At 39.0% G+C, this 23,786-nt stretch overlaps 1 protein-coding gene and 1 long non-coding RNA gene across 2 annotated transcripts; one reads left to right on the forward strand and one right to left on the reverse strand.

Annotated features, from left to right (window-relative positions):
- Nucleotides 1-19,130: 19,130 nt before the first annotated feature.
- On the reverse strand, nt 19,131-21,276 carry LOC147867554 (putative WRKY transcription factor 11). The gene is made up of 3 exons (XM_087315342.1): nt 20,162-21,276; nt 19,592-19,717; nt 19,131-19,506 (listed from the first exon to the last, which is right to left on the reverse strand). Exons 1-3 carry the CDS (start codon nt 21,172-21,174, stop codon nt 19,347-19,349), a joined length of 1,299 nt encoding a protein of 432 aa, XP_087171468.1. The 5' UTR covers nt 21,175-21,276; the 3' UTR covers nt 19,131-19,346.
- Nucleotides 21,277-21,391: 115 nt separating this feature from the next.
- On the forward strand, nt 21,392-22,008 carry LOC147867555 (uncharacterized). Its single transcript, XR_015529363.1, has 3 exons — nt 21,392-21,538; nt 21,667-21,793; nt 21,956-22,008. It is a non-coding gene; the product is annotated as an uncharacterized LOC147867555 (long non-coding RNA).
- Nucleotides 22,009-23,786: the final 1,778 nt, after the last annotated feature.

Consider the following 23,786-nt stretch of genomic DNA (forward strand, 5'->3'; position numbering starts at 1 on the left):
GGGGTGCAGATCACTTCGATCCCGAGGAAGTAATGAAGGTCCCCCAGATCCTTCATGTCGAATGATGCCACGAGCTGGAGCTTCACGCGATCGATTTCACCTAGGTCGGCGCCGATGATGACCAACTCATCAACATATAGTAAAATACTGACCGGACTGAGTCGACCTTTCCGTATAAACAGAGAAGAGTCCGATTTTGACGTTGCAAAGCCCATCCGATGCAGTTGTTGCGTGATCTTCGTGTTCCAAGCACACGGGGCTTGCCTCAGTCCGTAAAGGGACTTCTTCAATCGGCACACTGTCGACATGTTCGTTCCGGAGTGAAATCCGGGGGGTTGTACCATGTACACCTGTTCCTCAAGCTCACCTTGCAGGAACGCATTCTTCACATCCATCTGATGTAAGTGCCACCCCTTTGCCGCAGCTACCGCGAGCAAAACACGGACGGTCGTCATCTTTGTGACCGGCGCAAACGTCTCATCGTAGTCGATGTCGTGTTTCTGCGCGTAGCCTTTTGCCACTAACCGGGCCTTGTATTGGTTGACCGAGCCGTCGGTGTTGTACTTCATCTTGTACACCCACCTACATCCGATTGGCTTCACACCCTTCGGTGCGTCAACTAGGTCCCAGGTCTCGTTTTCCGCCAATGCGTGCATCTCTTCCTCCATCGTAGTGCGCCAATTTCCGTCCTTAGTCGCTTTTGCGTAGCTCTCCGGCTCACGCACTTCTGCTACACGGGTCATGTACGCATAATGAAGCGCCATGTACTCGTTGTATCCGAACCGCACAACTGGGTTGTTCTGGCGGGTAGATCAGCGTAATCTGTCATTAGCCGATGTCGAGGTCTTCTCGGCCGACGCGGACTTTGCTCTTGAAGACCCGTCACCACTCCCTCGGAGTCGGACTCGCATCAGTCTAACTCAATTCTATCCGTGCCGGAATCCGACACCTTCTTCTTCCCTTTCTCTTTGCACGTAAGCCGTCTCCTCAGCTTCCTACGCGGGGAATGCACGGCCGAGTCTCCACTACTCGCAGGCTCTTCATCAGACTGGTCAAACCGACTTAGACATCCATTCGGTCCACTTAACCGAAACGAAATCGGAATCTCTTCGCGCGTCCCGATTTCAGGCTCATTCGAACGCATCTCAGTCTCGCTGACCTCATCGTCAGAGCTCGGATTGGAGTTGAGATCCGGAGTCGGAGGCAAGTACCAGGACGCGGACTCATCAAACACAACGTTGCGGCTCACACGTGCTTGTTTGGTGCGCGGGTTATAACACTTATAATCCTTTTGCTCGTCCGAGTAACCGACCAAGATACATTTCTCGGCCTTCGCGTCCACCTTCCTCCATTTCTCCTTCGGCACATGCACATACGCAATGCTACCAAAAACTCGTAAGTGTCCCAGGTTCGGCTTCGTTCTGAAGTATAGCTCGTGCGCCGACACTTTTTCTCCGATCCGATTCTGGATGTATATCGCGGTCCTTACCGCCTCGGCCTAGTAGAACTTGGGCAAGCTCTTCTCCTCCAGCATTGCCCGTGCCGCTTCCACAACCGACCGATTTTTCCTCTCGGCCACGCCATTTTGCTCCGGCGTGTATCTACAACTGAATTCGTGCCGAATTCCCATCTGTTGTAGATAACCGTTGAATTGACCGGAAAAGTATTCCTTTCCGCCATCCAACCGCAGACACCTGATCTTTCTTCCTGTTTCCGTTTCCACGAACCCTTTGAGGTCCCGGAAACAGTCGAAGACTTCGCTCTTCCTCTCAATGAGGTAGATCCACGTGTGCCACGTGTGCTATGTGTAGTCGTCGATGAAGGAGACGAAATATCGGCTCCCGCCAAGACTAATATTTTTTGTCGGCCCCCACACATCGAAGTGTATCAAGTTGAGCTTGTTCCGACTCCGGTTACGCTCATTGGGGAAAGGAAGTCGGTGTTGCTTCCCAAGCTGGCAGGCTTCACAAATTTTTGCCTTCCGGCCACTAAATTTGGGCAATCCGAACACCACTTGTTTCGATTGCAGGTCTTGAAGCTGCTGGTAGTTGACGTGGCCTATCCGCTTGTGCCATAAGTCGATGTTCGACTCGACTTTTTGTCCCTTTGCAAACATTGCGGTGCCACCGTCAATAGAGTTGAGGATGAACATCCTCCCATCTCTATGCCCTTGCGCAATAACACGGCCTTCTTCCTCAATGAAGCACCCGAGGTGTGTAAACCGGACCTCCATCCCTTGGTCGACGACCTATCCGACCAACACCAAGTTCTTCGTGATTGTTGGGACGTGTAGCACGTTCATGAGTTTCCATTTCTGCCCGACATGGCTCAGGGGAACTTCACCGACATTCACGATCGGATGCGGAGTGTCGTCTCCGGTTGCGACAACTCCCGGTTGCATTGGTTTTTCTAGGTACAAGAACCACTCCTTATGGCTTGTCATGTGATTTGACGCGCCGGAGTCGACGTACCACACCTCATCCGATTTTGGGGTGCTCTGCTTCATTGAGTTTGCTTCGTGTCTCGTCACGAAGACTGACCCTTTTCCGGCTTCTCCACATCCTTCGGCGTAATGCGATCGTTGCCGATTTCCTTTGTTGGTCTGTCCGGAACTTGATCCGGAGCCAGTCCTCTCTGACTCGACGCGCTTTTTCCAGCACTCGCTCTCCATGTGTCCTTTCTTACCATAGTACCAGCATTCCGCGGCGGATTTCCCTTGCCGGTTCTCGTTGCCTTGACTCCCCCTGTTTCCGAAGGGTCCGGAATTGTTGTCGGCGTCACTTCGGTGCCTTCTTCCTTGATCCCGTCGGCCGCCTCCATTGTGTACTGACTCGCCTCGTCCACCGCGACCACAGGGCCTATCTCCCTCCGTGTACAGCATCTTGTTGTCGGCATGCGTGCTTGTCCACGCACCCGCGTGGTTCTCCTCTATAAGGAGCATCGATTGTAAGTCGAAAAACGACGGTGTATTCTCCCATGTACACACAGCAGTTCAGAACGCTTCGAACTTTGACGCCAAACCCCCGAGACAGACTTGGACCATCTCGTTTTCCTCGATGTTCACATCAATGGAAGCTAAGGAGTCGCAGATGTCCTTGATCATTGAGGTATAGTCAGCCACCAACAAATCGCGTTGTCATAGGTTGCTCAACTCCTGTTGGAGCTGAAGCTTCCTGGCTGTGGTGCTCGCGGCAAAGATCTTCTTCAGATTTTCCCACGCAGCCTTTGGCGTTTTTGCATTCCAAACGTACCTTAATAGATGTTCACCCACACAAGACGCGAAACAGTACAACACTCTGCTCGCCGATTGTTCCCACGTCGGGAAGTCTTTGTGTGTCGATTCGGGTGCCGTGTCATTCGCTCCTTCGACATAGCTCCAGTAATCGTGCCCAAGCAGGTACTGGTGCATCTTGTAGGACCAAGATGTGTAGTTGGTTCTGTCGAGCTTCTCTGTCGGAAGCGAGCTAGCCATTCCTCTGTCCATCGGTTTTCTTTTTCTTCTTCGTTGGTTTTTCTTTAAGCAAAGTTGGCTGCAGAGGTTCTCAACCCTCGCGCTCTGATACCATGTGAAAGATTATGTGCGGAAGCAATATAGGAAACCGAACAACAGAAAACGCATGTTTAATGGAAAGCTTAGGTTTGCACAGTATGCACATGAGAGACAGAGAGAGACAGAAAATTCAAAAAACTAACACTCTATACATACATCGTGCTCAGTGAGCACCTTTTATACACGCCCTGACAATGGGCTGACACAAGTACTGACAGTACTTGATTGCTCATAAATGAGCCTCGACTCTTACTCCCAAAACTATTCCTTACGAGGAATATCTCTCTAACGGCCTTTCGGTTTACGCACCGAAACGGCCTTCCTACACACCGGTCTGCGTACCAGTTTACGCATCCGTTTTACGCACCGGTCCAGCCTAACCGATCCGGTCCCAACCGATCCGATCCCAACTGATCCGGTCCTCGGCTTGCTCAGCCGATCCGGCCGATGTTGAGCTTGTCTCTCAACATCTATGTTTTATCCTTATATAGACAGCCCGACCCTCTACTAAACATCCTCTGCCTGTGAATGTTGCATTATACTTAGCTTTCATTGCTATGAGTACTCCCCCATGAATTTGTCTGTCCCCCATAGCTGCCGACCATGTATTGGTCCAACTCCTAGGGCAAATGTTTCCAATTTTTTCAATCTTATCCCCATCTAGATGATGCTCTTGCACCATGATAACATCAGGCACTATTGCCTCAGTGCATCGCTGAATTTCAGTAGCTAATACATTCTTCTTCATGTGGAATTGGCTACCACCAATTCCTTGTATATTCCATGTTAGCAAGCTAAGATTCATTTCAGCATATACCTCTTTAGTGGCCCAGCCAATGCATTTTCAGCTTCCACTAGGTTCCCTAAGATCATATCTTGGAGATTATCCTCTTCTAGTGTCACCATTTCAAGGTGGTATACCATGAATTCTGTGATCATTCGAGGCAACTTCCTAAATTTCACATTTATATAGCATATGCCTTGCTCATTCACCTTGCCCGAGCTCCATATCATGGCATCTTTTCATTTTCACACTTATTGCGGTACCATATGTTGAATCTACATGAGCACCCATTTGTTGTTCCAACCATCCGAGTGCTTCTTCTCTGTTGTGGAGCTCCTTATTTCCCGCAACCAGCATATAGGACAATCCAACGATTTGATCTTCGTCCTCACAATTACTATAGATATTGATTCTACGCATGTTTTCCTTCTTCATCTCAACCCCACACATTTCCTTGAACTACTTTCTGCCTGTCAGTTTCAATTTGATTTGTTGCCCAGTATTTGATAGGGGGGTCACTTTGTATTGAGGATTCCATTTCACTCTTGACCATTTATGCATACCTTTATTTTTCTCCATCCCATTCTCTTCCTCTTTTCTAGCACGCATGTGCCTTTTCATTTTTGCTATCCCCTTAATATGTTGGGTTGTCACTAGCGACTTATCTTGTTCTTTCAAGGGGCTTATATCGTTTTGATTTCTTATTTCATACATTCTTGATGCATCTGATTAGTTTCAAACACTAACACATTGTCTTCCTGCTGCAATGTCTGCATATCATTAATAACATTCACAAAGTTGCTCTCTGTATGTGACTTTGATCTTGCTTCCTTGTCATTAGCTATGTTTTCATTGTCCTCTAAGGTTAAGAATTCATATTTGTTGCTAAGTGGAAGCCATTCTTGTCCGAGCATAATTTTTTGTTTTCCTTTATTGTTCATATACTTCCATCCATCTTCATTCATCCGCATTGCATGGTTTGTTCTCATATTTTTCTGTTGTGTCAAACTTGTTGGGCTTTTCCATCCATGCTTCCCATTTCTACGATGCATGATCTCCTTACCTTTAGGGAATTCTCGGGCCATATGCCCCATTTGTCTACATACAAAGCATTGCCCTGGAAGTCCGGCATATTCCACTGGTTGTACATGGTCAGGCATTAGTTTGCTGCTTAGCACCATTGTTTGTGGTAAGGCCTTTACATCAGAGACAATTAGTTTCATCCTCGGCGTTTCACTTACTCTCTCTGCAAATGTTTTTTCCAAACATTGCCCTCCCATACTCTTCCCAATGGTTGGGAGAAAGGACTCCCATTACTTAGGTAAACAAGGGAAAAAGGTCGTTATTACTATTGGATTTCCTACACAAGCATTTGCTTTACACATGTCGAAGTCGACATCCCATTTGAATACATATGCTCTTGCATTGTGCCATGTCAACGGACTGCTCTCGATAATTTTGCATATATTCATTTCAGGCATCACAGTAACATGGTAAAACCCCTTTCCCATAAATGTGAAGTCCTTCATTCTTCCAAGGTTTTCTTGCAGGCAACTTTGCAACCAATCATGCAACAACAGGCGATTCGGTCGACTACCCACCACTTTCACCACAAATGATTCCTGTCTAAGTCTTATGATTTCACTCTCCATGATGCATTCTTCTTCCGAGGAGAGAACGAAGGCTCCCATAACTTGCATTGAGTTATCACCTAGCCTATTCATCCCCTCTATCCCCTGTTCCAGATCATCATCATAAGCATTAGAGGTTTGATCCTCACATACCTGCGTCCCCTTGTTGGCAAGAGGGTTTCGAGCTGCAGTTCGTGCAGCCTCCGATGGTTCTGAGACATTGGTTGATGCCCCCTTTGTTGTCATCACTGTTGTCATGACCGCCATCCCTTCGAGCTGTTGTTCGTGCAGTCTCCCGACGAGCTCCTCCTGTTGTTCGTGCAGCTTCCCGATGAGCTCCTCCTGTTGTTCGTCTATCGTCCTTCGAATTGTCTAAAAAATTGTGAGAATTTTCATTTGTATATTTGTTATAACTTATACCTTACATTGGTTTAAATTAATCTAATCCAATGTAAAGGTCATTCATTAATGATTTAATTATATGTTGTGGTCTATTGGTGAAGTTTTTGTAATCTATCCCAAAATTTGCGGGTGTAAGATGTAATTAAATGAAAATAATCTTTTTGTTCCTTGATCATCACCTACAAATAGAGACCTAATGTTTGTTCTCACACATGCAACGTGCACTTCACAACATCTTTTTGTAAATATTTTGATGGGGAAATCTTTTTGTTCCTTGATCATCACCACAAATAGAGGCCTAATGTTTGTTCTCCCACATGCAACATGCACTTCACAACATCTTTCTGTAGATATTTTGATGGGGAAAGGAAAAACATCATCTTTGGGAACAAAAGAATATCGTTGCACCGAATCTTTCAAGAATTAGGGTGATTTTGGTCAACTATGTCACAATGCACACCGTCATCGATATACAAGCAAAGTGTTGTGAGAAATGAGGTCAAAGTAAATATGAAATACAAAACAATAGGTAGGACGGTGATGCATGTGGCTACTTCCTTGTTGAAAGATAGTTGTCAAAGAATGAAAGTAGTGGTTGATCCATGTTTTAAACATTTAAGAGGAACTAGTCACACCTTCACTAAAAATACATGAGGGAAGCTTTGAGTGTGTGGGGGTGAGTTCCTTTTTCTAGAGATAACGTGTGTTGACCCGGAGCTTATAAAGCTTATTTTCACATATATAAGTGTGAATTAGCTTAGCTAACATAAACATGATGTATTTTTCCATTTTATTTTTTAACTTACTTTATTAAGTCTCTTGATTAACGTCCTTAGGATTTAGTACGTTGAAGTAATCGACACGTTTGCAACATGCTTAAGGATGGTTGACATTGTTCTTACCAAACTCATCCCCAATAAGCTAGATGCCAACTAACAATCGGCAACGGTTCGGTTCAGTTTGAGATTGTCAAAACCGAACCATTTAAAATTTTTGAAACTTGAATCGAACCGAACTGAACCACGAAACCGTTAAACCGAAACGTTTAAAAAAATCTAAACCGTTAAATATTTCATTATTTTAAAATTTAAAGATTTTCCTAAAATGTGAGAACAAGGCTTCAAATGATAAGTTTGTTTTTTTTTTTTTTTTAAAGAAATAAAAAACCGCTAAACTATTTAAACCGTGGTTTCTATCCACTTAAACCGTTAAGTTATTAAGCCGTGATTTCGTGGTCCGGTTCAATTCAAACTGAATCGTTGCAGACTGTTAATGCCAATCTAAATCTCCAAACACAACCTCGATGTGGGAGAACTTCACAAGGTAAGAAGTGCACTTGAGGTAGCACCACTTCAAGGATAACATAGGAGGCCACCTTTCTTCAACATAAATGCTTCAATAAACACAACTAGCCTTGTTGGACTTCTTGTTCAACATCAAATAAAACCCTGACCAATAAGTTCTTATTCTCTAAATGTGGCCACCATGTGATAGCAAGGTTCGAACTTGTGACATATGCGTACATATGCTATATATTTATTATATTGTAATATAATATAATAATCAGTAAAATCCTAGAACATTCTAGAACTTCCTAAAACGTTACTAGAACTTCTTGAAACATTCTAGAACTTCCTAGAACATTCTAGAAAAACCTTCAATGCTCCACACTATATATGAAGCCCCCTCACTCTTTTCGCACCATTCTAGTTCAACATCAATTTCAAGTTCTCCAAGTAAGCTCTCTCGAGTCTCTTGTATCTCTTTATCTTAGTACATATTTCCTTCAATCATTACTCTGTCTCTCTTTATCCATCTGTCTACCACTATCTCACTTATTTCCTTTAACTATCATTTTTCTCCCACAAGCTCTATTCACTAGTATCTCATCTATCCCTTTTATCATCACTATTTCTCTTAGTCTTTCTATTCCCATCTTGTCTTGGTTCTAACACCAACTTTGTCACGAGTAGAAAATATACACAAGAGAGTAGAAGATAATGAAAGGGATGAGTTGATTAATTGAAAGACTCTATAGCTGGTGTTGTTCACCTTGATTATAATCTAGGTGAACACACATATTTATACAAGTTCTGAGATTGAATATCTCTAGAATATACCTAAGAAATATCTCTAGAATATACCATAGAACATTTCTAGAATATAATAAAGACTAGAATATTCTATATGCTAGACTATATAATATTAACCATATACAATTTATATATAATTTAAGGGTTTCCAAATGGTTTATCTAATATTACATATTGGGTGTGTTATAGGTTAAAGGTTCGAGTCACATCTTAGATGTGACAATCTTACCCATTGCTTGTTAAATAAGAGTTTTGAGATAATAGTTAATCCAAGGTTGTTCTATCCTTTCATTACCGTTGGACACACTTGATCTATGAAACTCACCACCAATAATGTGCATTTGTGGTTCTCAAGTGGCAATAATGAGTTTTGTAAGGCCACCATGGTAATGTAAGTAATATCTTCACCCCTTAACATTTTAGGCATGAGAAGCAAGCAAAAAGATCCAAAAGACACGTAATAACATAATTTTGTGCTCCGGTTGCATGCAAGATACATGGGATTTTGGTTTTTAAGATGGGATGCAACAACATACTTGCTTCATGATGTATCAATAGACTCCTCTAAGAGTGAGGCCTTTTTGCAATGAAAATGTATCATGACATGGTAAAAATGTGGAGGCTCATGCTTCACACATTATACTACTTATGTTGCACCTAACTACAAAATCATATTCTTCACTGAAAGGGGAAACCACACACGTCAATATATGTTAAAGCCCATCCCGTTGTCTATCATCGTAACCTTTTCTTCTATGCAATTTAGCTCACACTCACTACAATGTGAGATAGTGTTACATGCAAAACTTACCTAATGATTAATTATTTAACCATAATTGATCATGAGATAAGTTTGGATTATGCACGTGGCAGACAAGTAATTAGGGCACAAGTGATGAGAGTAGTCAACTACGCACACTACGGTGTGAGATAGTGTTACGTGCAAAACCTATCCCATTATCAAATATTTCACCATAATTGATCATGAGATAGGTTTTGGTTATGCATGTAACAAATGAGCTATTAGGGCACAAGTGATGAGAATAATCGACTATGCACACTATGCCTTAAACAAGTTTGGAAATGCAAATCAATATATTCTAGAACCCACTTTTAACTACAAGTTTAGGTTTTCTATGAGGCGCCTTTTTATCCTGTTTGATCACATTTGACTTTTCTTTCCACACAGCTTCAACCAAACCTATCTCTCTCTCTCTCTCGATCGATGGAAACACACAATTGTATTTATTTAAATAATTGTGTGTGAAAAACGCTACTTACAATGGGTGTCACAATGGAGTATGGTCACCCACTAGCTATATGGGTAATGGAACATGTCAAATTGCCAATAGGCAAGATGAACACTCCACTGAAGAAAGAATTTCCACTTGCTCCAATAAAGAAAATTGTCACATTAGTACTCCCTTCAACTTTCGTAGATATGCTTTGACTCTATACCTACCATCAAATGCAAAAGCACTGCACATATGTATCCCAATTATGCCCAATACCTCAAACATAGGAAAACGATTTCCATTGAGGAGATTCAACAGAGCAATGATACAAAAGATTAGTAGTCACTTGTAAGATGATGTTTGATGCTATAAACACCAATCAATCCACAATTACTCTTCTATTTGTAAAGGTAAAGGACCTTGCACCAATGCAATATTTTGTAGTTGTTGTTAGATAAACCCATAAAATTAGGCGAGATGCGTAATAAGTGTTGCACTACAACAAACTCCAAAATTCTTTGAGATGGAGCCTCAACTATATCTCCCACCTCTTTGACCCCCAAACGAAACAAAGAAACAATCTCTGCTTTCTAGGCTAACATAATAACTGTGACGGCACAAGTAATATCTTTCTCTCTCTTTCGCTCTCTCTCTCTCAACTATGTTTCGTAAACAAGTTTAGGAGTTTGGCATTGATCACACTTTGATACAATGCTTTGTCGTTAATTACATTTGAGTAAGTTTTCCATGTATCTTCAACCCAACCCAATCCTTGCACGAATTTTCCTTTTGAGTAACAATGTGCACTCTCAATTGTATCATTCATTTGTAAAGTTCTTCAACATTGAGAATCACTACTCACTTTCCCTTGGATTACATGACAACATTATATTTTTATCTCATAGCTCATATGTGACATCCAAAGTCCATAATAAAATCTCTCTCTCTCTCTCTCTCTCTCTCTCTCTCTCTCTCTGCCCTCACTTTCCACTCTATAGTTTATGCTTGTGATGAGCCAAAATTAATAAAGGTAAATTGTGCATTATGTACAATAAAGACCTAATAGAAACTATGAAAAGCTTTAAATACCTTGGTCTTGAAGTTTCCTCAAATCATAGATGGAATGAATGTGTGAAACAAGGAAACAACATATAACGATACATGCGAGAGCCAATCCCATTATCTACCATCCAAATGATTGCTTCTATATTATTTTTTTCCATAGTTATAAATATTTAGGTAATGTATGCGAAGTATTTTAAAAGTTTTCAACCTTTTTTTAAATCCATTGAATATGTATTCTAAAGAGAAAATATGTAGAATACGTGTAGCATATGTACTTTAAGTACTTATATTTGTGTTGCACTTAACCATTGTTCTTCGACCATTTTTATTTTTATTTTTAGGAAACTAATATACCTATTAAATACACTAAATATGTAGAATACATTACATACTTAGGAACGTTTTGAAATGGTGGTTTTAAAATGTAGAATACGTGTTAAATATGTCAAAGTATTCTAAACATAAAATGTGCATTATAACAACTATGCTTAATTCACACTCATTTCCATGTGAGACAAGACATTTAGGTTTTGCCCTAAAAAAGTTTGAAAGTTTGAGTATCACACTTTAATATAATGCTTTGCCTTTGCTCACACTCAACTATGCTTTCCCCACACCATTAATCCAACCTCATCCTTGCACGAATTTCGCTTATATTATAGGTTGCACTGTCATTTGCAATACTCACTTTCACATGATAACGTTATATTTGTGGTCTCATGAGTCATAATTGACCACTTGAGAATATAATAATCTCTCTCTCTCTCTAACACACACACGATTAAAAGTAAGTGCTTTACTAACATTTTCATCAATCACTTGTATTAATCTTGTTTAACTTAATTAACAGAGTTTTGCTTGCTCTGTTTTTTTACCAATAAGTGGTTTCTAGTGTTAGTTATTCATCATTCTCAAAGATGCTACAAGGGTTTGTCCTAATGATTAATATGTTCGTTATTATCTTAGGAACAATTATTGTTTGTTCCTACCCATGTTGTTGATAATAGGGTAGAAAAATTCTAGATCCACACATGACCTCTATGAGGAGGTATAACTTTGGCTAAGATTAGGACATGCACTTGGTGTTACTCACCTTGAGTCGACACGGTCACAATTGCAAAACACAAAAGGTGAGGATAACAATGTTTTTATGTTGTTTCATAAAGTGAAAAGTTGTATGGTTGCTTGGTAGAACTCCATGGTTGACAATGCAACACAATTAAAAGTGAGTACCTAAGAAACTTTCACTCCAAATTTCTTCATCCATAATATAAATATTACCAATTCATAAGATCTTAACATATACTTTCATATTCTTATTGGCATGGGTAATGTTGGATAGCAAAATGATAACATATTGTTACAATTTTCAAAGTATCATACATATGATCTTAATGAATGTCATATCAACTAGTGAGTACCTAAGAAAACTTTCACCCCAAATTTCTTCATCCATAATATAAATATTACCAATTCTTAAGATCTTAACATATACTTTCATATTCTTATTGGCATGGGTAATGTTGGATAGCAAGCAAAGTGATAACATATTGTTACAATTTTCAAGGAATGATGCATATGATCTTAATGAATGTCATATCAACTAGAGCCTTCCCAACCTTTTGTTTTATCTAGCTATATCGACGTCTCAAATCATTGAGTTTGAAGTTGTTCTTGAGAACTTTGAAGATTCGAGAAAAACCAATACTAGATGCTTATGTTTTTTAAATGAGCTCCTAAAGCTATATAACGAACAAAAAATTATTTTGATTTTACCTTTCAACTATACATAGTTATCTAATATGTACCTTATATGGATTGAAAATAGTTTTGTGACAATATAGACTATGGAAAACCAAGCTTATGCTTTTTATGTAATTTAACAACCTATAAGAAAAATATTTTATATATTGATAGAGGTGGGTGCTCTTACACCCAAAAAAAAATTCTACTTGCATTATGTGTCATGCATACTTGCATAGAATAGTGTGTACATGTTGGAATATGTGCCCAAGAGAAACCTTAAGAGATTGAATACATGATCTCCACTGTAATGTCACAGATACATTAAAAAAATGACAAAAAAAAATAAAAATCCAAAAAAACACTATTTCCCATTAGTTAGCAAAAGAAGTACAGCAAAGATCAGCCATAATCAAAACAACATAATCCTGATTCCCCACCCTACTATTTACAACAAAAGTATCCCGCTAACATAGTATCCCGCTAAAGAAATGACAATTATGTTTAATTTCATAAAACTTGTATACATGTAACATAGGTATTGTTTGAAGGAAATATTCTTGGAAGGATGCTAACAAAAGTATGCATCCTCATCATGCCAAACACATTTCCATTGCACTTGAATTTTAAAAAAGAGAAAATAGATGAAGTCAACCCTGGTGGGAAATTGGTCGTAAACCCTTAAAAGAATCATCTTGATCCACAAGTAAAAACCGTGAATACAATTAAGCAACTCAAATATTTGCATTACAAAGTGAAACGTGCTCTGATTGCAATCCATATAAAAGTCATAACAAAAAACCATGTGGGAGTGCATAACTATCAATGTGCTTGAAAAGAAGACGTTGACTTGACAGAAGGATATCCTTTCCCATTACACATGGTAAGGTTAACACTTTAATTTCCACTAGCATTTAATAACAAAGTGTGATTCAGCGCATGGACTTAATGTGCCGCAAACTTGTGTCTACAACCACACTTTATTTTAACATGAATGTATTGAAAGTGGGAAACTTCAAATTGAGATGAAAACCTCGAAGGAATGTTTACAACATGTGGTTGCCCACCAGTATCTTGGGAATAGATGGGAGTTTTCAACAAACAAGCAAAAAAGTATCAACAGGAAGAAAACAAATAACAAAGTAGCCAAGTATTCAACACTTATTAGAATGAATGTCCCAATGGTTGAAAGCATTTTTGCTAACAAAATTAAATTTAGACATTACAAAGCACCTCAAGATAGAAAGCAAAGCAAAAGTGCTAGCAGTAATACAATAATGTAATGAAAGAGAGTGACGCCCTTACTATATGCAAGCAAGTAGTGAGACATTAATGTCATTACCTAAAGTAGAGCAAGAAGTAAGATTTTGAATGGAAACAAGCGTTGATAAAACTATGGCTCACTGTTAAGAAGGAAGCTCAACATGGGCCAAATCAGCTGAATAAGCCGAGAGCCGGATCGGAGAGCAGGATCCGCAGGGAGCCAACATGCCGTTAGAGGCCTATGCTTCTAGTTTAGTAGGTAGTTATAGCGTTAGGAGCCTATATTCCTATACTAGTGAATAGGAATATTATGGGCCGAGTTAGTGTCAAGCTCATTCATGAGCATTAAAGTACTAATTGCACTCGTGTCAGCCCACTGTCAGGGTTTGTATGAAAGTGCTCTCTGAGCACACTTCTATGTATAGAGCATATTATTTTGAATTTGAGTTTCTAGTCTTCTGCTCTCCCTGTCTCCCCCGCGTTCTGTGTGTTTCTCCATTGTTTTATCTGTATTTTTCTCTCTTGTTGTCTAGTTGAGTTGGTTGTGTTATGTTTAGCTTCCGCACATAAATCTTTACACTCACCATTATGGTACAAGCCCAATATGAAAAAGACATAAATATATATAGAAATAGATGAATTGATTGATCAATATTATTATCGTCCTCATTTGTCAAACAAAGTCTATAGAACCACATGTGAAATATTTTCGTGTAATATGTGTGGAATTGAGGCACAACTCTCCTTGTTGAAGAATTTTATTAATGAGCATTGCCATTCAGATTGCATATTGTGATTGTGAGAGAGTATGTGTATGAATAGGACCATAATGATAATGCATGTAAAGCAAACTTGAATGTTATTAAACATGGAGCATTGTAATGATGGAACTTGTGAACTTGTTTAGGGCAAAATATGTATAGTCAATGACTCTCCTTACATATGCCCAATGCTTCATCTCACGTCGAAGAGAATGTGAGCTAAGTCATATGGATGCAGTGGTGTGGATATAACTATGACAAAAAATGGTGTGATATCACAAGGGTATTTGCAGTTGTTGTGTAGCCATTAACACATAAACGACAATCATGAACAAATGATTTTCATTCGAAGAAGATTGACTTAGACGGGCACATGTGCACACTAAACAAAAGATGGGATAAACAAATAAAAACATATGCATGCATTGTGAATGCCATGTAGCAAGTGTAATATTTGTAATAGACTCTTGAGCCAAATAAGGAAAAAGCTACGGAGAAAGAAAAAGGAACACTAACTCACGATTTCATAAAGTATAAATAAGAGCTATTCTAAGTGTTACAAGGGGTTTTTTCATAATCTAAGGATTATTAGGGTTCTATTAATTGATCCTATGATCAATTTGTTTCTACTTGGGTTTCCACATAATTCATCTATTTGAAACAACATCCTTATTGGGTTATAAGATATCTTACAATTGTATTTTGTACTCAAAACCATTCTGACACTACATCTAATCCCTTTAGTACATATTTCCATTGTTTATTAACTTTCTTAATCTCTAAATATTGTTCAGATTTTTTGCTTATACAATCCTCTTTCCTAGATTATACACCTCTTGGTATAGAACCCCCATTAGTTCTGCCCAAGCACACAAATTTTAGAATGAAGAATAAAACCAGAAGACCACACATACAATGATAAAAGAAAACAAACCTTTAGGAACCTATCTTGACATTATCAATTTATGGATGAGTAATTGTGGCATATGAGAATCACGATAAAATGTGCATGATACTTTTGATCCTACTTGGTGACAATGATGGGTTGTTTTCTTTGAAAAAAGCAAACAAAGCTTTCGGTAATGTAACCAAAGTAGCATGTATTTCATTTATGCTCATTGGACTATCTAGGGGCTCACTTCATTCATATGTGTGGCTTAGTTTCTCCTCCAAATCTAGTAGCCATATTCTATGTTTCTCATCAAAAGTCAAGGTATTTTGTCCTATGTGATGTATACCTATTTTCATTTAGTTTCACTACTATCTTAATATAGATGACATGAAGGGAGAAAAACTTTCTTTTGCTCCGCCTCCACATTACCTCACCCAAGTATGTCATGACTCATAACCAATCAAATCCTTATTATGCTTCACGGCGCACGCCTCACTTTATCCTTACGCAAAATTTGACTTCCTTTCTAGATGTCAATAACATTAAATTATGGAAAAACCTTTTGGTTAACTGATAGTTGCTTGTCCCGATTCCTTCTAGTTTTTAAACAATATTATTTGGTCCTCACCTCATCGTACTTGCATTTCAAACATGAAAAAACAATTTCCTCTGGTTTTCTCAACGAAAATTTTGTCACTTTTGCATTGGGTTGTTAAGCTATTTTCTTGAAGCAACATACTATAATGTGCAATGATTTGTATATACATAAATATCTATGTATTGACATACAATATATATCCCAATGGATGGAATTCATGGACCATGGCACCAACCAAACAAAGGAGGCCCATCATAAAGTTTGACTGTTTTAAAGAATGTGATGGACTTCATCATACATTTTTTGAATAATTTCAGTTGGTAAAACATAGTTTTTCATTATGCCCCCTAGTTTTTAGAGTTTGGTTCTATGTACCTCTTGATGCACACGGTTCACAATGTTTACACCTCAAGATCATTAGCTATACTTATAAACATTTATTAATTGTGTAGACATGATATATGTATGCAATCTCATAAATATATATCTCTCTAAGCAACCCATGGCACAGCACATTTGGTGTTTACAAGTAGTTGACTCCGACTCCATGAGCAAGATAATAAGGACATTAAAACCATCTTAAAGAACTTCTTCAAAACTATTAAGCTCTCTAATTGCCAAAGTTGACCAACAACAATTTTATCAATGTTTTCACCAAAATAAGTTCCAAGTTTATCAATACTTGAATATCAAGTTTTTAAAACAAAGAGGGAGAATGAAGATGTGGAATAATTGAGCACATAGAAAAGTTTAAGAGTTTTGAAGTGGAAACCTAATGTCCAATTTAGTCATCTCAACCTCACTTTCGAGAATCATCACTAAAGCATGTTATATTATTGTAAAATATGATTGGTTTGCTCGGAGCTCAACACTTTTTGCTTTCTATAGAGAAATAGGTAATGAGAGGTTTGAGAAGTTTAATTTGGTGAAAATTGTTAAGAAGCATTACTATGGGCGTGCAGTTTTGAGTAAGGATTGTTGAGGGTTTGTTTTTCCTCATGCCAAAACTCATGTGCATCAAAGTCAACAATTATTATTCAATTGTTTCTATATTATGTCAATTCTCGCTTCAATAGTGTAGAATGAGAAAATTGCTTTGGAATGTAGAGTTGAGCATCAATTGACAACAATTTCAGCCTGAAGAATATTAATTGCAATCAAATTATAATGATGGATTTGAAAAGTCAAACATATTGTGTGTCTTGTTTATTAGACATGGTGCACTCTCTTACTATCACCATACACCATTAAATAAGGCATATATAAATTTGTCAACCAAGCCAAAATATCTATTTTCTGCACCTTGATTGATAAGACGAACAACTTTAAGTACAAAGTTAGAAAAAAAAAACTTAGTGTTCACGCCCCTCTTTTGCTCGACCCCTCCTTTTATGATGAATAGGATGATGTTATATCATTGTAAGGATTCCGCATGTCCATTGTGAGCTTCACATAACCAATAGGCATTTGATACAACATACCCGTCTAATCTAATATCATGGAGTGGTTGTGATATGGGCCCAAAAATCATGGTTTGAATTCCAACTAAAGGTATGAATGACTTCTCATATGCATGTGTGTTTATCTTAAACATTATGGTACAAAATTCTTGAATAGACCAAACTAAAATCATTTGAGAAGAGCCCATCCCGTGCAACCTTCAAAAGCAAATGGAGTATACAACGATTGTTTGTAGGGGCCATAGTATTTATTTCTAAACCCACCAAGGAGCATGTGCAATATTGAGTTTCTTCTTAGGGGTTCAAACAAGAGCTCACAAGTTGAAGTTGAAGTTGAAGTCCCAACTATACCAATACAATGCAAATATTCCCACTCTATTAGACTTGATAAAGTCTCTTCAGCAATTTTTCAGATGGAAACCCCTTTTGCTTTTCAAGGTTACAAAATAAATGTTTTCCATTAACATTTTACATTGAAGATATGAAGTCTAGTGTGAATCACATTTTGCTTCTTAGGGGTTCAGACAAGAGCTCACAACTATACCAGTACAATGCGAAGATTCCCACTCTACTAGACCTGATAAAGTCTCTTCAACAATTTTTCAAATGGAAACCCCTTTTGCTTTTCGAGGTTACATAATAAATGTTTTCCATTAACATTTTACATTGAAATTTGAAGGTATGAAGTCTAGTGTGAATCACATAAATTATTTAATATAACAAACTTGATGTTTGCTTTATGAGATAAAAGGAAATATTCGAGTTGCTAGGTAGACATTGCCACATCCATGTTAATTGGAAAGATGTGATTCGGTTTTGGCTTATCCCTTGTGGTTACTTCGTGACTCAGAGACTCTCTAGTGCTGACAAACGACTATACATAAGTTAGAACTTTGTGGTGATGCAAGTTTTTGAAAAAGTATAGGCATTATTAAACGAGGAAGCAATAAAGCAACACAAAATGTTTGTAAAATCATGCAAATTAAGTTAACACAAGTTGTTTGTAAATTCATGCAATTAAGTTTGACCCAAGTTATGGACGAAACCTTGGTTCTTAATTGTTGCAGCACAAGAAGAGCCATTTTAAACCAGAGTGTTATTCGGTCATAGGAATTTTGTAGAAATAAAGTTGGGATATACCACATAAGTGTCCAATAGGCCCCTTGGTGTAAGAAGCTACCTCATCATATTCCTTAATAACAAGATATAAGAGCTTTCATCCTTCTCTCTAAGTTTTACTACAATTATGACCGGAGAGGATATATGGAGATAATTTTCGAAGCTTTTTATTTTCAACCAGATGTAAATTCCATCCCCGCTAAGGGTTTATCGATATACAAGACCTCAAACACATTGGACACCTACAAAAATTAGGTGTTTCCATGACTCCAAGGCATTCAAAGCAACAAATTTCCCATGTTTAGGAGTTGAATATACCTATATATTTTTCTGCTTCCACATGTTCAAGCACATCTACAATTTCTTCGATCAAGTAAGAATTTGAAGCATCTTGCAAATTGAATCATATTAAAACAAACTTTAGGGGAAACAAGAAAACCACATTAACCTATGATCAACTTCACTTTCTTCTTTGCTCCTAGTTAAAACACCCACATTTTTTAAGTCGGGAAATGTTTGAAAGTTGGAGGTATCTTCAAGTTCAACATAGACAATGAGACACTAAGAAGGCCAACAACAATGAAGATCATCTTTACAACAGATCCTCAGTACATGGGAAAACTAGCATTCACCATAGATCTAAAATATGTGGGGATAAGTATCCCACCAAAGAAGACCTTATATTTCCATTATCCCCTTTGGATGTGAACATAAAAGAGCTTTATCTATGTCCGCCCATCAATCATACTTTTAACATGGGACTGGTATATTAGTATCTTCATTAGTCGTTTGAGAATGGTTATGTTCTGCATCGTATGTGACAATCAACATGTTTGAGTCGTCCAGAGCACGTTCAACATGTTTTTTCGCCGGACAACCTCCTTTCACGCTACTACATCGGTAATAATTCCTACAACAAAGAAGATGGGACTTAATAATGTTTCAAATCTCAAAATTTCTAGACACAAGTATTTCAGCATAAGGACAACAAGTACCTTGGGTGAGGTGACCCTTTAATTGGTTTCTGCCCATATTTCCTCCATGAATACCCATCTCGAGGTATGTCGGACATCTTCGAGCTTATGGCTGGAACTCGAATCACCCTCTTGCTTCTTGATTTCCTGAAAACAAGAAGCTAAAACTTAGCATTGAAGAAAGAGTAATGGAATAAGTGTTACATTCTGAGATGCTTATATGGGGACATGGCATACATGTGGAGGGGATGGTTAATGTACACACATTAACAACCACAATTACCACGTTCTAATCTTAGATGCTTATATATGTGTGTGTGTCTGGAAGATGCACTCATTGGCAACCAGATTGGGGACCATGCCCACATTCTGTTTCGCTCGACTATATATCGTATGGTGCACATGTGACGAAGGACATGAAACATATACACAACTAGCAATAGTGCATAGGTGAGTGGCAAAGACAGACTCAATTCAACATCGGGTGGATACCAAAAGAAAAAACATTAGGATTAAACATTAGGAAACCATTTGGGGGACCGGAGAGAAAAAGCCGAACATTTGTTCAAACTTCAGGTATGGGGTACATACCTTCGATTGGATGGCGACGATTTCTTCTTTGAGGGTGGGCGACCACTACTCTGATTCAGAACCTCATTTTTGGCAGCATTACCATCGATGCTCAACGAAGACAAGATCAATGAGCTACTAGTGTTGTTGTTGTTGTTGTTGTTGAGGCTACCTTGAATATATAATTTGTCATTGGTAGTAGGGGTAATCTTAGCAGTGTTAGTGGCAAGCAAGAGACCATTATTATGGTGGCCAATGTTATGATTGTAAACCATATGCTGGTGTGAGATAGCACCATAAAAAGATGCAGAAACAGCGTCAATTGTAGCTGAAGGGATGGATTCCATCATATCTCCAGCATAAGCCATGGCTATCAAGGGTATAGCCAACTCTTTGTCTTTGCTACTATCCAAGCTAAAGGTAGAGCAGTCCATAGCTACATTTGGTGGTATTGGTGGTGGTGGTGGTGGAGGTTGATGTTGAAAAGCTAAAAGTGGAGAAGACGGCAGAGATGATGATGATGTCGATGATGATGACGATGAGAAAGATGAGGATGAAGATGATGCTCTGTTCTGATCATGTGTATAGAGAATAATCTGAGAAGCTTCCATAAGAGGTGTTTCTTGAAGAGAAGCCAGGGATACCTTCTTGTTTTGGCAGATCCCTCGTCTAAATCGGGCATGGCCTGATCGGGTGAGAAGAGAAACAACCTTCTTGAACTCAGATATGGTAGCTTCTACACAATCCTCTGTTCTCAACATAATATTACCTTCACTTTCTTCTTCTTCTTCTTCTTCATCATCATCATCGTCGTCTTCTTCTTCTTCTTCTTCTTCTTCTGCTTCTTCTTTATTTTCTTCTTGTCCTTTCTCTGGGGTTTTCTCTTTATCTTGATCTTGATCATGAACTTGTTGGGAGAGAATATGTATGAGTTTTTCCAAGCTTTTGAGACCTGCTGATGCAGCTTCTTGAGCATGCTTATCTCTCTCTAGGGTGTCTTGTAACTTGCTAAAGCTCTGTAGATCTATTGCCATAGTCCCTAATTGTGTTCCCTTTTTTTAGTAGATGGGGGGGAACCCCCTAAATTGGCGATGCAGAAACAGAGAAATGTTGAGATCTCAGGTGCTGAAACAGCGAGATGGAGGGAGCCCAAGTGCCAAAGCAGATAAATCTCGAGAACCCAAGTGCGAAAACAGAACCAAAAACAAAGAAATCGTCAGAACAAAGGAGGTAATAGAAGGAGTTTGTGAGGACCCAAATGCTAAAAAAGGGGGAGAAGAAAACGTTAGGAGGACTCAAGAGTTAAAACAGAGGAAATCAAGAGAACCCAAGTGCTAGAAACAGGGGAATCATGAGAACCCCAAGTGTTGGAACAGAGGAATCATGAGAACCCCAAGAGTTGGAATAGAGAAATCTTGAGGACCAAAAGTTGTTGGAACAGAGAAATCTTGAGAACCCAAGTGTTAGAACAAAGAAATCATGAGAAACCCAAGTGCTAGAAACAGGGGAATCGTGAGAACCCCAAGTGTTGGAACAGAGGAATCATGAGAACTCCAAGTGTTGGAATAGAGAAATCTTGAGGACCAAAAGTTGTTGGAACAGAGAAATCTTGAGAACCCAAGTGTTAGAACAAAGAAATCATGAGAAACCCAAGTGTTGGAACAGAGAAATCTTGAGAACCCTAAGTGTTAGAACAAAGAAATCATGAGAAACCCAAGTGTTGGAACAGAGAAATCTTGAGAACCCTAAGTGTTAGAACAAAGAAATCATGAGAAACCCAAGTGTTGGAACAGAGAAATCTTGAGAGCACCCAAGTGCTAGAACAGGGAAATCTTGGAGAACCCAAGTGCTAGAACAGGGAAATCATGAGAACCCAAGTGTTGAAACAGAGGAACCTTGAGGACACAAGTGCTAGAACAGAGAAATCTTGAGAGCCCAAGTGCTAGAACAGAGAGAAATCATGAGAAACCCAAGTGTTGGAACAGAGGAAATCAAGAGAACCCAAGTGCTAGAAACAGGGGAATCATAAGAACCCAAGTGTTGGAACAGAGGAAATCAAGAGAACCCAAGTGCTAGAAACAGGGGAATCATAAGAACCCAAGTGTTGGAACAGAGAAATCTTGGAGAACCCCAAGTGCTAGAACAGAGAGAAATCTTGGAGGACCCAAGGTGCAGAGAGAGAGAGAGAGAGAGTTCAATTGGTGAAACAGAGAAATCTTGAGAACCCAAAGTGCAGAAAACAGGGAGAGGGAGAGATCAAGAAAGGAATTCACAAAGAATGATGAGTAGATCAAGGGGGCAGAGAGAGAGAGAGAGAGAGAAGGTGAACCAAACCCAACACAACATTCTTATTAATAATCAGTTGCTCAAGTGCATGCCCAGATAAGTGGGTGGAGAGAGAGAGTTAAAGAAAAAGAAAAAGAAAAAGAAATTTGAAGGGGGGGGGGGGGGGGGAGAAAGAAGTCTGAAGAAGATGGTTTGTGTGTGTGTTTTTGTGGAGTCAACCGCACTCACACTTCAACATTCCCTTTCCTTTTTCTTTACCTTTTGTATTTTGTGGGACACGAGTCAACCTTCTATGCCTAGCAACCATATCTCTTCTAAGGGGAGGTACACACACACACACACACACACACACACCCACACCCCAACCCGAGTGCAACATGAGCGTGGCATATCGCCCCTATCTATGCCCATTGAAGAGGAGGAGATCACTGGGCTTCTTGCATCTATGGCCCCCAACCAGAGAAAAACTTCTCCCGATTACTCTAACTGATGAACGACGATTCTCTATGTTAAGTAGTCGTGTGTGTGCGTGTGCGATGTGTGCGAGAGGGGTTTGGTTCTGAAGCCGTTTATGTTAAGTGGTATGACCCACCTACCCTTGAGGAACTAGATTATGTTACCCGGGTTTCCCAATCTCCACATGAAAGATGAATTATGTGAGAGTTTTGCTACATTGTGTCTCTTACATACCATCACTTGTCTTAGGGAGCAGGTTTTAAGGTCCTATCTCATATGGGTTAGCTTAGGCTCATTGTTTTCCACGTTTATAAGTGTTTGGCTAAACACCTAAGTTGGCTACACAATGATTCTCTTAATGCAATGTGTTGCAATTCCTTTCACTAGATAACACCCACCAATTAACTATTTGTCATTTGTTTTTTCAATATGGCCCTGTTATATCCAATAAATATCAACTAGCCAAGATTATATTCACAAATAACGAGGACGAAGACACAAATTTGAAGTTGGTGATGGAGTTGCACACGAGAATGAAGTAATTATAGGGTAGAAATATTGATGATATTGATCGAAACAAGTTGCATTTCTAATCACATAGGATACTTTGGAGACTATAGCCTATGACATATTTTATGTTTGTGAGAATGCAAAGTTTGCCTTCTTGATTATGATAATACTACTCGTTGCTTACAACAAAATTTTGAGTAGATGTGTGGTTCTTCAATGAACAATTAATAGAATTGTTGATGGCATTCTGGTGGTGACTTATAATTATGGACAACCAAGGGTAATTTTGTAAGTGAATTGTAAATAATGCAACATTATCTAGGCTACTTAACATATGATATTGAAGGGCCTTAGATTAGAAAAAGATTGTCAATTAGGAAGCCCCTAATGATTA

The sequence above is a fragment of the Azolla caroliniana genome, unplaced genomic scaffold, assembly GCF_043228905.1.
Source record: "Azolla caroliniana isolate FFs.n. ecotype wild unplaced genomic scaffold, voAzoCaro1.0.p SCAF_2, whole genome shotgun sequence".
In the NCBI taxonomy this organism is placed as follows: domain Eukaryota; kingdom Viridiplantae; phylum Streptophyta; class Polypodiopsida; order Salviniales; family Salviniaceae; genus Azolla; species Azolla caroliniana.